Below are 15,392 nucleotides of genomic sequence, written 5' to 3' on the forward strand. Positions count from 1 at the left end.
ACTCAATTTCATTTCTTTTTATGGCTGAGTAATATTCCATTGTATATATGCACCACATCTTCTTTATCCATTCATCTGTCGATGGACACTTAGGTTGCTTCCATGTCCTGGCTATTGTAAATAGTGCTGCAATGAATATTGTGGTACATGACTCTTTTTGAATTATGGTTTTCTCAGGGTATATGCCCAGTAGGGGATTGCTGGGGCGTATGGTAGTTCTATTTTTAGTTTTTTAAGGAACCTCCATACTGTTCTCCATAGTGGCTGTATCAATTTACATTCCCACCAACAAGCTATTCTTTTCTAATTCACCCAGAACTCTGTTTCTGCAATTCAATTCTGTACCAGGGTACAAAGACTGAATTTTGGCTACCTTACCACTTAGGAAATTTTAAGCGTTTTAGAAACTGTGCTAGAAACTGGAATGAAGACAAAATATATATTTCTCATTATAAATTGTAATATCACACTTAGGATAATGTATTTAAGGTTCATCCATATTGTAGCATGTGTCAGAATTTCCTTCCTTTTTAAGGCTGGATAGTATTCCATTTTATGAATATGCCACATTTGGTTATCTATCTATCCCTCGATGGACACTTGGGTTGCTTCCACCTTTTGGCTACAGTGAATAATGCTGCTTTGAACAGGGGTGTGCAAACATCTCTTTGAGACACTGCTTTCAATACTTTTGTGTGTACAGCGGGTTATTTTTAGAACATATAAATCAGAGCAGATCTCCATTCCCCCACCCTGCCTCCCCAGCTCATAACCCTCATATTGTCAGCTCCCAGCTGGCTGGCCTGTATTACCCTGTGTGACCTGCCTGTCACCACCTGACCTCACCCTTCTGCTCGAAACAATAATCATCATTTATTATCTCTCACAGTTTCAGGTGAGGCTCGGCAGGGTGGCTGTGTCTCTGGATCTCTCCTGAGGCTGCTGTCAGATGCTGGCCAGGCCTTCTGCTGAAGGCTTGACTGGAGCCAGGGACTCCCTCATGGCAAGTTGATGCTGGCTGTTGGCTGGGGGTCCAGCTCCTCCCTATACTCCTCAGCACTGCTTGGGCATCCTCATGACATGGCAGCTGGCTCCCCCAGAGACAGTGATCCAGGAGAGAAAGGCAGGAACCACAATCCCCTTTACAACCCAGCCAAAGAAGTCACACACCATCACCTCTGCCACATTTCACCAGTCACAAAGACTGGCCTGATTTGCTGTGGAGGAGACTGCACAGGGGTGTGACCCAGTATGTTGCAGCAGCTCTTTTGCCCATTTTCCATTTGTTCATCCCTGTTTTCCTCAGACCTTAATCAGAAAGATGAGATCACTAGGCAACATTTAACCCAGCTCCTGATTTCTGCTTTACTGGATGTACACAATGCCTAGTCTAATGTGTTCATTCCTGGATTGAAAGGAGTAAGAATGAAGAATTACGTAGTTAAAGAATGACTGACTCTCTACTTCTATCTTACCCTTGGTACGTTTGCAAGGCAGACCACATGGGCAAGAGAACATCCGATTCTAGGGGGACCATGTGAGCAAGACAGCATCCAAAGGAAGATCAGAAGTCAGCAGGTCTGCACGCAATGGAAAAATGACGATGAATCTGACCTCTTACATTAATGATTAACTGAGATCATTCCCCCTTTTTCCCTTTAAAAGTTGTCATGGCTGAACAGAATCTTTGGAATTGGTCTCCAGACAAGAGTTCACCTTCTCCCCAGATTGCTGGCTTTTCAGAATAAAGCACCTTTTCTTTCTATCGACACTTGGTCCTCAATTATTGACTTTTGAGCAGTGAGCAGCCAAACCTGAGTTCAGTAACAATGTGAGGGGCCATCTTGGAGGCTGGCAGCCTCCCCAGGCAGCCTCTAGCCTTTTGCTCTTCACAACACTCAGCACCTGCACTCAGATGTGTTTTGCTGCTATTGATGGAAGCTCCATGGGATCAGGGCTCCTCTTCTCTCCCAGTGACAATCTACCTCTTGGTTGGGCTCATGGCAGGTGTTTAGGAGATATTTATTAAATAAATTAATGATTGAATGAATGAATTGTGGCCCTTGGCCATATGAGAATGTGGGAGGAGAATGCCCTTGCACCTCCTTGGTGTTCAAGCCCCTCATCACACACCCCACCCCTTCGCATGGTCAGATCTACCCAGGCAGGCTGCTTCTCAGCCCACAGGCACACTGCATTCCTCCTGCCTCTGGCTTGTGCTTGCTGCTTTATTCAGCTCATCTAGTTAGGCTCTAAGTGCATTTACAGAGCACCTGCTGTAAGTCTGGCACTGTGACCAAAGTAGACTTGGCCCTGCCTTGGGTAACTGACATTCTAGTAGGGAGATGGGTAGCAGGAAGTGCCTGGGGGGACAGGATGGGGAGCCTGTGGTGGTGCCCTGTGGTGAGGTGTTCCCATGGCCTGGCCCACAGAAGGTCTAATCAGGATCTTGGATTTGTGCCAGTTGTACCCATGGAACACGATGTTCTTATTATGAATGAAATTGAGCAGCTCCTTAGGCATTTCCTCTTTCTCTGAATATACGAATGTTGACTTCTTTCTTTCTGATTTCTAGGAGCTCTTTATTAATTAGGGAGATGAGCTGCTAACATATCCCAGTTTCTTGTTTGCTTTTTGACTTTGCCTACATGTTGGAGGGGAGGGCAGCCCTGAGGAGATCAGACAAGTGGCAAGTGCAGACACCACGTGGGACGAGCTCTCCCTGCCTGATTTAAACTTGTATTTACTTTCTGATCACATAAAGCATGCCAGGATTACAAAATTCTATGGAAGCAAAAGTCAGAAGTGAAAGCAGTGGGGATGGGGGTGAGGGTCAGGGCCAGCGCCTCCCGGATGTTTAGGGACAGGTGGGGAGCAACGTCAGTTCGCACCAGTAAGTCCACACAGGAAGATCTGTTTCCCTCTGCATGTGAGACCCACAGTGTTCAGCAGATTGAAGAGGGTCCCCAGGACGCCCGCCCCCCCACCTCAGATGGCCCAACTTCCTGAGTGCTCACTTTCGCTCCGAATCGTGCAGTGGCAGTGGGGCAGTGGGCAAGGAGGGAGACATTGCACACACACCCCACCCCATCTGGGGAGGGGAGTGCCCAGGGCCCACCCATTGACCCTTTGAGCGTCTGCCTGCCACTCACAGGGTGGGGGAAATCCCCTGCCCTAGCTTGCCTGGCATGCACATCCCAAGGGGCACAGGGCCTGTCTGCCAGGGAGTGGGGTCCCTCTAGCAAATCCTGCACTTCAGAGGCCCTGTCATTGCTGAACAGGGGCAAGGTCCAGAAATCTGCTGCTCTGAGCCTCAGTTCCCCTATCTGTCCCTTGGTGGGAGTGGCATGGAAAGTTGGCCACCCAGGAAGGAGTCAGGCCTAGGAGCCCCTCTTCCTCACTGTGTCCCCCGTCCATCTAGACCCCACACTTATGCCACTGACATTACTCCTAGAGAGTGAAAGGAACTAAGAGAAGTAAATGCTAGGAGCCATTGACTTTTAAAAAACACACAGCCTGAAAGTTGCCAGTTATGTTTTATTCAGGGACCCTAATGAGGACTATAGCCCTGGAGACAGCCTCTCAGGTAACTCTGAGGTACTGTTCTATGAATGAAAAATGTTGCCTGCTATATCAGTAAACATAAAAGGATGTTGCAGTCATCAGCCGCTACCACTGCCCCCTATGGAGAGCGCTGAGGGAACTCAGGATGCAGACAAATGGGCTGCCCCTTAATCCCCAAACCCTCAGCCACTGCAGCCAACCCCAGCGGTGCACCGTCAGGGGACTCAGGTTGGGAAAGAAAAGGATACTGGCCATAGATAGGTAAGGTGCATATCAAAGGGATGATTTCGATGAGGCCAGACTCTTGCATCTTCCCATACAAAGAAAAGCACTAAATTCATCAACTTGAGATACCTGGTTTTCTTTAACAAACAGTAATCTTTTTTTTTAAACATAAATTTTATTTATTTTTGGGCTGCTGCGCACGGGTTTTCTCTAGTTGCTGTTGAGTGGGGTCTATTCATTGTGGTCCACAGGCTTCTCATTGCACTGGCTTCTCGTTGCTGAGCACAGGCTCTAGGTGCAGGGGCTTCAGTAGTTGTGGCGTGCGGGCTTCAGTAGTTGTGGCGTTTGGGCTCAGTAGCAGACTCTAGAGAGCAGGCTCAGTAGCTGTGGGTACACAGACTTAGTTGCTCTGCTGCATGTGGGATCTTCCCAGACCAGGGCTCGAACCTGTGTCCCTGCATTGGCAGGCGGATTCTTTTTTTTTTTCTTTTCTTTTTTTGCAGTACACGGCCCTCTCACTGTTGTGGCCACTCCCGTTGCGGAGCACAGGCTACGGACGCGCAGGCTCAGCGGCCATGGCTCACGGGCCCAGCCGCTCCGCGGCATGTGGGATCTTCCCGGACCGGGGAACGAACTGTGTCCCCTGCATCGGCAGGCGGACTCTCAACCACTGCGCCACCAGGAAAGCCCCTGGCAGGCAGATTCTTAACCACAGCGCCACCAGGGAAGTCTTATACAGTAATCTTTTGATGTTCCAACTACCTGGTCCTTGTTGCAAAACTCCTATATATCCTGGCTCCTCCCTTACCTATTTGGAGCAGTCCCTCAGAGCTGAGAGGCTACCTCTCAGGCTTGAAGTCCTCAGAAAGTCTACCAAATAAAACATAATTCTCAACTTTTAGGTTGTGCATTTTTTCCAGTTGACAGTTTCAAAGAGTTAAGGAGGAGCCAGGATACACAAGAGTTTTTGCTGAAGAAAAAAAAACACAAAGAAACCCCAAAAAACCCATGTAGTCGAACATCAAAAGATTACTAATCACAAAAACAGACATGTCAAACTAATGATCTTAGTGCTTTTCTGTTTGGGAAGATACAAGAACCTGGGCTTATTGAAATTATTCCTTAGATATGCATCTCATCTATCTGGGGCCTGTATCCTGTTTTTCTCCATCCTGAATTCCCCCCAAGGGGGGTGCTGCAGTGCCTAATGGCTTAATAGTGGGTAACATTTATGTTTACTGGGATGTCACAGGCAACACTTTTTGTCTGCAGAGTCATGACCCAGCATGGGATGCAGAGTAATGGGGGAGGGCGGGTGAGGCCAGTTCCACCGGGGAACGAACTGTGTCCCCTGCATCGGCAGGCGGACTCTCAACCACTGCGCCACCAGGAAAGCCCCTGGCAGGCAGATTCTTAACCACAGCGCCACCAGGGAAGTCTTATACAGTAATCTTTTGATGTTCCAACTACCTGGTCCTTGTTGCAAAACTCCTATATATCCTGGCTCCTCCCTTACCTATTTGGAGCAGTCCCTCAGAGCTGAGAGGCTACCTCTCAGGCTTGAAGTCCTCAGAAAGTCTACCAAATAAAACATAATTCTCAACTTTTAGGTTGTGCATTTTTTCCAGTTGACAGTTTCAAAGAGTTAAGGAGGAGCCAGGATACACAAGAGTTTTTGCTGAAGAAAAAAAAACACAAAGAAACCCCAAAAAACCCATGTAGTCGAACATCAAAAGATTACTAATCACAAAAACAGACATGTCAAACTAATGATCTTAGTGCTTTTCTGTTTGGGAAGATACAAGAACCTGGGCTTATTGAAATTATTCCTTAGATATGCATCTCATCTATCTGGGGCCTGTATCCTGTTTTTCTCCATCCTGAATTCCCCCCAAGGGGGGTGCTGCAGTGCCTAATGGCTTAATAGTGGGTAACATTTATGTTTACTGGGATGTCACAGGCAACACTTTTTGTCTGCAGAGTCATGACCCAGCATGGGATGCAGAGTAATGGGGGAGGGCGGGTGAGGCCAGTTCCACTGGTGGGCAGGAGGCCCCCTCCAGGAGGGCGGCAGTGGGACCTAGAGCAGGCCTGGACTTCCCCTAGTGCACCCCCAGGTCATGCTATACAGCCCTCCTGCCCCAGGCAGGCACTGCCCGTGTTGTCCCACGGACTGGGCAGGACACGGCTGGGCTTTTCCGGTAAGCCGGGCCAGACTCACTCTCAGTGTTAGGAGCGGGGATGGTGCCCGTGTGGTGACCACCACGACTCGGCCCAAGAGTTTTGGGGTTTCCATCCGACAGCTGCACCCATCCTCCAGTTACTTCATGGGGTGGGGGGTCGGCGCAGCCAGGTCCGGACCCTGGCAGCCCCGTGAGGCCAAGACTGAGCGGGTCCAAAGTGGGAAAAGGCCAAGACGAAGAACGTAGGCTCCAAAGGAGGTTGCGCCAGAAACGGAGGTAAGGCTCGGGTGAGGGGCGGGACTCAGAGTTGCGCGGCGACGTAGCCGGCGCCGGAGGGGGCGGGGCTAGAATGGGGGCGGCATTTAGAGTGGTCGCGGCGACGCCATCGACGCAGGCGGGGGCGGGGCCGCGTGGAAAAGGGCGGGGCTCAGGGATCTGGAGGTGACGTAGCCCAGGACAGCGGGGGCGGAACTCAGTGAGAGGCGGAGCTGAGAGTACCCCTTGCTGGCGGGAGCTAGGCTCAAGGCTTAAGGCTTCTGGAGGCCCAGTAACTGATGAGGACCGGGCTCAGCGAGGGGCGGGGCTCAAGGGCTGTGGCAGCGACAGAACTAACGTCCGCGAGGGTGGGGCTCAGTGAGGGCGGGGTTTAGAACTCTCGCGGTGACAGAGCCTATGCCCCGGGCGCTTGGAAGGTCGGGCCCAGTGAGGGGAGGGGTAAGGGCTCGGCAGCGTTCGTAGCCTAAGCGTTCGGAAGCGGGGCTCGAGTGAGGGATGGGGATTTAAAGCCCTCGAGGCAATGCAGCGACGCTGCGGACCTGGCCTATCGGGAAGGGGCGGGCTCAGTGAGGGCGGGGTTAGGGCTTAGCCGCGACGATGCTGGGGGCGGGGCTCACAGGGAAAGAGCGGGCGGTCTTCACAGGGGTCGACGGGCAGCGGACGGACAGCCAGAAGGACTGACGGCGGCAGGGGGACTGGCAGGGCAAGCTGGGTGCAGGGCGTGCCGCCACCATGACAGGTGAGAGCGGTCCGGGGTCGTGCCTGCCATACAGGGACGGGCGCGCGGCCACGGTGGCCCATAAGGTCCGGGTGTCCCGATGCCACACCGGGGGCCGCTCCTCGCGGCGGCGAGTGACCTTGCCCGTGACTGAGTGTCCTGTCGACGAGACGACGGCAGAGCGGCTCGCGGCCCGGGGCCGGGTTCTTGGGGGGCGAGGCCACGCCGGGTCCTGAAGGCTTCTGAGCGTTGGGGGCCCCGCCTTGGAGGGTTCTGGACAGCGAGGCCAGGTGAGGCCCTAGAGGGTTCTGCGGGACAGAGGCTGGGCCTGGGATGGTTCTGAGGCCTGGTAAGGCCATGGAAAGTTCTAGTGGGTGGGGGCCACGTCGTGGGTGGTTCCGGGAGGGCAGCGGCCAGTGCACGTCTGTAGGTGGGGAGATGCTGCATGGGCGGGTGGCGGGGGGGAGGGTTGAGGCCTGACAGTGGGAGGTGAAAGTAAAAATGATTCTACTGTGCTTCTATCAGGAAATACAGACACTCCATCCTCACAGCCACCTGAGGAGAATGCCCAACAGGTGGTGCATACCTGGGCAGTGTGTGGTACCCATGGGACTCTGTGGTGCCTCCCAGGCTGCACCCCTTGCCCAGCGACAGGCCCAGGGGAATTGTGGACACCGACTCGGTCCCCGAAGTCTTTGTGCCCCATACTGAACTGCCCCAGTCCCTCCTTCTTTTCCCAGGAGGGGTTCTCCAGCCCAGCCATCCGCCAAGGGCCTCTCTGGAGTGGGGACCCGCCCACCACCTTCCTGACCGTAACTGAGCAGGGTGATCCTTCTCTATGGACCTTTCCCTGTAGGAGAAGGTCCATGAGAGAGACAGGCTGGTGACAGAGCCCATGACAGCATGGTCAGGCTGCTTCATGAGGTAGAAGTTACCTAGGGGTGGCCCACGGGGCCAGGGAGGCCCCAGAATTCCCTGTTCTCTCCCCAGCACTCACTGGAGTCCCATCCTGAGTCCTGCACACAAATAGGATTTCATGGGCAGGAACCTGGTGATTTCCAGGACACCAGTGTCCCAGCCTTAGCCAGAAGAGACCCCAGCTGCTGTGTATTCCCCTGTCATCTCTCTGAATTCTTTTTATCTGTGGCTGCTCTTTCTGAGTAGAGTTGACCCTTTGAACTGAGGTTTCAAATGTGAGGGTCCATTTATATGTGGATTTTTTTTCGATATATACTATAGTACTACATGACCCCAGGCTGGCTGAATCCTTGGATGCAAAATTATGGATATGGAGGGCTGACTGTAAAGTAATGTGTGGATTTTTGACTGCTCAAGGACCTGCGCCCCCAACCGCTGCATTGTTCCAGGGTCTGTTGTACCTACTGTGCACCTGTTCTTGCATTAGGTGCTTCCCATTCAGAACTGTTGTGTGGGGAAAAGTGGAATATCTCTATGTGTGGATGAGGAAATAGTGTCAGGTTGGGCAGGTGCCCCAGACTGCTGGGGCAGTCAGTGGCAGAGCCAGGACTAGACCCTGCCCAGGCCCACCAATCCCCTTTCTCCCTGCCACCTCTGTGTCCTGGGCCTCTAGAGACCTCTTCCCTCAGAGCCCTTCATTTTTGGTATGGGGAACTGGGGCCCAGAGAGCACAGGCCTGGGAGGCTCAAATGGGCAGGCTTGCAAGGCTGCGGGCCTCAAGTTCCTGGCTCACTGTCTCCATGCACCAATGGGAACCTGCCTCATGTTGGTTCTGGGGCCTCTACAAAGGGTTGCAGAGTGAGTGTGTGGGGCCTGATGCGTCTGCTCAGGGCCAGCACTGGCCGAGTGTCACTGCAGCAATTGCTGTTGCTGCAGAACCAGTCCCTGCCTTGTGGTGTGCTGGGGAGTGCGCCATCTCAACTCCATGCCTGAGGCCAGGTTGGGCACTGGGACAGGAGGGGATTCTGGGAGATTCATTTTGGGAGGGGAGGTTGAGGTCCAAGCATCTGGACTTTGGTTGGGGTGGGGCGGCAGGGGAGCTCAGGAAGGTCTCTTGGCGGGAGGGCAGTGAGCATGAGTTAGCCAGGCAGAAACCACAGGGACAGGTATTCTTGTGCCAAGGGCGGGAATCCTGGGCAGTACACTGCAGTTGGGGGTTGCTGTGCAGGGATGGCTCAGGGGCCTGGGAGGCCCAGTGAGGGCAAGTGAGGCCAGCTCCCACAGGGCATCTATTGCCAAGCCAGGCTAACAGGTTGGTGGGGGGGGTGTCCATGGTTGTGGTGCTGCCAGGAGGGCAAGATGATGGGGGAGGTAGGGCTTAGCAGAGGTTGCTGGTGAAGGTCTGGTGAATTTTATGCCAGAGCATTCCTCTTCCTTTGTCCTGTAAAAGCTGTCTGGGACTGTTTATCAGCACTAGGGACCAAAGTGGTTTCTTTTCTTGTGCTTTCTCATGCCTCTGAATGGCTGCTTGGGTGTGGTTTGTGTACACAGCTCACAGACCACAGGAAGCACAGCGCACAGCAGAGCCCAGAGCTTTGGCCCCCAGGCTATGCCATTGTGCCTGGCAGCTGCAGGCAAATGGAGGCCCCACCTGGCTAGCAGTCTGCAGGGTAGGAGCCACTGCAAGATGCTGGCCACCATCCACTGACAGCCCTTGCCCTTGAGCCTTGGACCTACGTCCATTAATTCCCAAACTCTTTAGTGAGTGCTTAGTGTGTGCTGGCACTATGCACAGGTGCACACACTGGCAGTGCTGGGCAAGGCAGCCTATGGCCTGGCCAGGAACAGACATGATGCAGCTAATTGCATAGTTAATTAGTAGGTTGATTAGAGAGGCAGAAAATTTAGATGTCAGGAGTTGGCCCCAACACTTTTCCTGGGTCCTGACCTCTATACATCACTCCCTAGCTGGTTGAGGTCTTAGGCAGGTCTTAGATAAGTCTACTCGTTGTGCTTCAGTTTCTTCTTCTGAAAATGGGGGTGGTAGTCATGCTTGTGTAGCAGAGCTGATGGAAGAATGACGATTATCTGTATGCCTAGAGCCCACAGAATGCCCAAGCATGGGGCACACTCCATGAACTATGGCCAATATTAACTCTTTAATCATAGAGGTTGTAGGTGCTGAAGCCAGGTGGCCAGGAGGGTCCTGCCGTGTGGTGGTGGCAGGTCTCTGCATCCCTGTCCATGGCTTCTTCACCAAGTTGGAGCTGCTGACAAGTCCATTTTCAAGGTTGACTTTCAGAGGCTCGGAGAATCAGAAGTTAGAAATTCATATTCTGGGGGAGAAAAGACCATCCAGGAGGAGAAGAGAGCGATGAGAAAGACAGTCTGTTGAGTTGGCCCCATGGAAGAAATCAGGGAGGAGGCCCCACTTGTTCCACCTCAATAACCCTATTTTAAAAAGATCAACATTACTGAGGTAGTATTTACTTACAAATACACTCATTTTTAGTGAATCATTCTATAAGTTTTGACTAATGAATGCACCCATGGAACAACCAGCCCAGGCCTAATCAAGACAGAACATTTGTATCACTCTAGAAAGTTCCTTCATGCTCCTTTCCAGGGAACCCCACCCAATACAAGAATTCATCTGCTTTCTGTGACTCTCATTTTTTTCCTTTAAAATTCAGCTATGGAATTTCCAAATAGGATTTCTTTTTAATTAATAGATTTTATTTTTAGAACATTTTTAGTTTATGGAAAATTGAGCAGATAGCACAGAGGGTCCCCACACCCCATTTCCTGTATTATTAACATCTGCATTTGTGTGGTATGTTTGTTGCACTTAATGAACCAATATTGATAGACTATTAATGACTTTAGGTATTACTAACTAAAGTTCTTGTGTTGTATATTGCATGAGTTTTGAAAAATTCGTAATGTCCTGTGTCCACCATTACAGTATCATACAAGTAGTTTTACCTGGCTAAAAATCTGTGCTCTACATATTTATCCCTCCCTCTTCCCTAACCCTTGGCAACCACTGATCTTTTGACTGTTCTCCATAGTTTTGCATTTTCTGGAATATCATATACTTGGGATCATATAGTATATAGCCTTTTCAAATTGGCTTCTTTAACCTTTAGCAAAATGCATTTAAGTTTCCTCCATGTCTTTTTGTGACTTCATAGGTCTTTTTGTGACTTCATAGGTCTTTTTATCACTGAATTATATTCCATTGTAACTTACTAAACTGAACCACAATTTAATATATTATCCATTCACCTTTACATGTATGTATGTGGTAAAATATACAGAACATAAAATTTACCATTTTAACCATTTCAGTGGCATTAAATACATCCACTGGGGCTTCCCTGGTGGTGCAGTGGTTGCGCGTCCGCCTGCCGATGCAGGGGAACCGGGTTCGCGCCCCGGTCTGGGAGGATCCCACATGCCGCGGAGCGGCTGGGCCCGTGAGCCATGGCCGCTGAGCCTGCGCGTCCGGAGCCTGTGCTCCGCAACGGGAGAGGCCACAACAGAGGGAGGCCCGCATACCAAAAAAAAAAAAAAAAAAAAAAAAAAATAAATAAATAAATAAATAAATAAATAAATAAATACATCCACGATGTTGTGAAGCTGTCAGCAGTATGCATTTCCAGAACTTTTCATCATCCCAAAGAGAAACTCTGTGCCCATTAAACAATAACTCCCCTTTCTCCCCTACCCCCAGCTCCTGGTAATCACTATTCTACTTTCTGTCTTTAGAATTTGCTTATTCTAGATAGTTCATGTAAGTGGAATCATACAGTGTTTGTCCTTTTGTGTCTGACTTATTTCACTTAGCATAATGTTTTCACAGTCATCCATGTTGTCAAATCCATGTATTAAAATTCTGTCCCTTTTACGGTTGTATAATATTCCATTGTATGTATACCACATTTTGTCTCTCTGTTCATCTGTCCGTGGACACTTGGGTTGTTTTTACCTTTTGGCTTTTGTGAATAATGCTACTCTGAACTTGGTGTGCACATACCTGTTTGAGTCTCTGCTTTCAGTTCTTTTGAGTGTATACCCAGGAATGAAATTGCTGAAGTATTTGTTTAACTTTTTGAGGAATAGCCATACTGTTTTCCGTGGTGGCCGCACCATTTTACATGCCCACCAGTAATGCATGAGAGTTCCAGTTTCTCCTCATCCTCATATTTATATTCCCTCTCTCTCCATGTATTTATTTTACCTTAATGTGTATGAAGTGGTATCTCATTGTAGTTTGATTTGCATTTCCCTAATGACTAGTGATGTTGAGCATCTTTCATATGCTTAGTAGTCATTTGTACATCTTCTTTGGAGAAATACCTATGCAAGTCTTTTGCTCATTTTTGTATTGGTTACTTTATAGGATTTTTTGTTGTTGTTGCATTGTAGGAGTTCTTTTTATCTTCTCTCTCTATATATATTAATGCCTAATCAGATATATGCTTTGCAAATACTTCTCCCATTCTGTGAGTTGTCTTCACTCTTTTTTTTTTCCCACTCAAAATGGGGTTTATTTCTGGACTTTCTAGTGTATTACATTGGTCTATATGTCTGTCCTTATGTTGGTACCACAGTTTTGATTCTTGTAGCTTTGTGTTAAATTTTGAAATCAGGAAGTATGAGTCATCCACTTTCTTTCCTTTTCAGGATTGTTTTGGCCATAAAAGTCCTTTGAGATTCCATATGGATTTTAGGATGAAGAACAAAAAACATTTATTGGGGTTTGGATAGGGATTACATTGAATTCCTAGATCACTTTGGGTAGTATTGTCATCCTCACAATATTAAGTCTTCCAACCCATGAACATGGGATGTCTTTCCACTTATTTGTGTCTTTTAAAATTTCTTTCAGCAATGTTTTGTAGATTCAGTGTCCATGTCTTCCACATCCTTGGTTAAATTTATTTCTAAGTATTTTATTCCTTTTTTTAAGTTTTTTAATTGACATATAGTTAATTTGCAGTGTGTGTTAGTTTCACGTGTACAGCAAAGTGATTTAGTTATACATATGTACATACATATATATATATTTTTTCAGATTCTTTTACGTTTTTAGTTGTTACACGGTATTGAGTATAGTTTCCTGTGCTATGCAGTGGGTCCTTGTTGTTTATCTATTTTATATAAGGTAGTGTGTATATGTTAATCCCAGACTCCTAATTTATCCCCCCCATTCCCTTGGGTAACCATAAGTTTTCTATGTCTGTGAGTCTATTTCTGTGTTGTAAATAAGCTCATTGTGTAATTTTTTTAGATTCCACATATAACTGTGATATCATATGATATTTGTCTTTCTCTGTCTGACTTACTTCACTTAATATGATAATTTCTAGGTCCAACCATATTGCTGCAAATGGCATTATTTCATTCTTTTTTATGGTTGAGTAATATTGTATTGTGTGTATATATATATATACCACATCTTCTTTATTCATTCATCTGTCAGTGGACATTTAGGTTGCTTCCATGTCTTGGCTTTTGTAAATAGTGCTGCTATGAACATTGGGTTGCAAACTAGAGTTTTCTCCAGATATATGCTCAGGAGTAGGATTGCAAGATCATATGGTAACTTTATCTTTAGAGTTTGAGAAGGATTGGTATTAGTTCTTTAAATGTTTGGTAGAATTCACCAGTGAAGCCATCTGATTCTGGGCTTTTATTTGTTGAGACCATTTTAACTACTGATTGAATCTCCTAATTAGTAATAGGTCCTTTCAGATTTTCTGTTTCTTCATGATTCAGCTTTGGTAGATTGTGTGTTTTTAGGAATTTGTCCATTTTATCTAGGTTGTCCAATTTGTTGGTATAAATGTCCACAGTATTCTTTTATAATCCTTTTTATTTCTGTAAAATTCATAGTAATATTTCTGATATTAGTAATTTGAATCTCCTCTCTTTTTTTCTTTGTTAATCTAGCTAAAGGTTTGCCAATTTTGTTGATCTTTCTGGAACCAACTTTTGGTTTTGTTTTTCTATTGTTTTTCTATTTCATTTATCTTCACTCTAATCTTTATCATAATTTCCATCCTTCTACGAGCTTTGGGTTTAGTTTGCTTTTCCTTTTCTAGTTCCTTAAGATGTAACATTAAGTTATTGATTTGAGACCTTCTATTTTAGTATGTGCATTTACAGCTGTAAATTTTCTTCTCAGTACTGCTTTCACTGCATCCCTTAAATTTTGGTATGCTGTATTTTTATTTTCATTTTTCTCAAGGTATTTTCTGATTTCTCTTGTGATTTCCTCTTTGATGCATTTGTTGTTTAATGTCCACATAATTGTGAATTTTCCAGTTTTCCTACTGTTATTGATTTATAGCTTCATTCCATGTGATCAGAAAGGAACCTTTTATTATGTCAATCCTTTAAAATATATTAAGACACATTTTGTGGTTAACTGTTTTGTGGTCTATTTTGGATAATGTTCCCTGTGCACTTGAGAAGAGTGTATATTCTGCTATTGTTGGGTGAAGTGTTGTGTCTATGTCTGTTAGGTATCATTAGTTTATGGGGCTGTTCACATCCTCTATTGCCTTATTGATCTTCTGTCTGGTTATTCTATTATTGAAAGTGGTCTGTTGAAGTCTCCAGCTATTATCATAAAGCTTTCTATTTCTCCCTTCAATTCTGCCAGTGTTTGCTTTAAATATTTTGGGGCTCTTATATTTGGTGCATATATGTTCTAACTTCTTGGTGATTGATCACTTTATTAATATATAATGTACTTCTTTGTCTCATAACAGCTTTGCTTTAAAGTCTATTTTTTTCTCATATTAGTATAGCAATGTAAATTCTCTTTTGGTTACTATTTGTATGGAATATCTTGTTCCATTCTTTCACCTTCAGCCTTTTTCTATCTTTAGACCTAAAGTGAGTCTTTTGAAGACGGTATATAGTTAAATCATGTTTTTTAAATCCTAAGAGGAAAAAATTCTGTTTCTCGTCTACTCTTACATACAATGCTTATATTTCTCAATACTTCTGACACTTCTGGTTATGGAATGCGTGGGGTTTTTACCCTACCAAGCGATTTTCCAGTTCTTTGGTGGACACCAACTGGGAGTCCTATAATTTTTTTTTTCTTTGCTCGTTTCTCTCTTTTTTTTTTAACATCTTTATTGGAGTATAACTGTTTTACAATGGTGTGTTAGTTTCTGCTTTAAAACAAAGTGAATCAGTTATACATATACATATGTTCCCATATCTCTTCCCTCTTGCGTCTCTCTCCCTCCCTCCCACCCTCCCTATCCCACCCCTCTAGGTGGTCACAAAGCACAGAGCTGATCTCCCTGTGCTATGCAGCTGCTTCCCACTAGCTATCTATTTTACATTTGGTAGTGTATATATGTCCATGCCACTCTCTCACTTCATCACAGCTTACCCTTCCCCCTCCCCATATCCTCAAGTCCATGCTCTAGTAGGTCTGTTTTATTCCCGTCCTACCACTAATCTCTTCATGACTTTTTTTT

The 15,392-nt window shown here is 46.8% G+C and overlaps 1 protein-coding gene across 15 annotated transcripts in view; it reads left to right on the forward strand.

Moving 5' to 3' along the window:
- Positions 1–5,952: 5,952 nt before the first annotated feature.
- Positions 5,953–15,392, forward strand: part of CARD19 (caspase recruitment domain family member 19) — a 22,480-nt gene continuing 13,040 nt past the window's right edge. For 3 of the 15 annotated variants that reach the window (XM_055087298.1, XM_055087293.1, XM_055087297.1), the window contains exon 1: positions 7,855–7,890. In XM_055087298.1, coding sequence (XP_054943273.1) covers positions 7,870–7,890 — 21 coding nt within the window. In that variant the 5' untranslated portion in view covers positions 7,855–7,869. The other 12 variants (XM_028494144.2, XM_028494147.2, XM_028494146.2 and 9 more) reach the window with 11 other exon arrangements.

The sequence above is a fragment of the Physeter macrocephalus genome, chromosome 9 (assembly GCF_002837175.3).
Source record: "Physeter macrocephalus isolate SW-GA chromosome 9, ASM283717v5, whole genome shotgun sequence".
NCBI lineage: Eukaryota > Metazoa > Chordata > Mammalia > Artiodactyla > Physeteridae > Physeter > Physeter macrocephalus.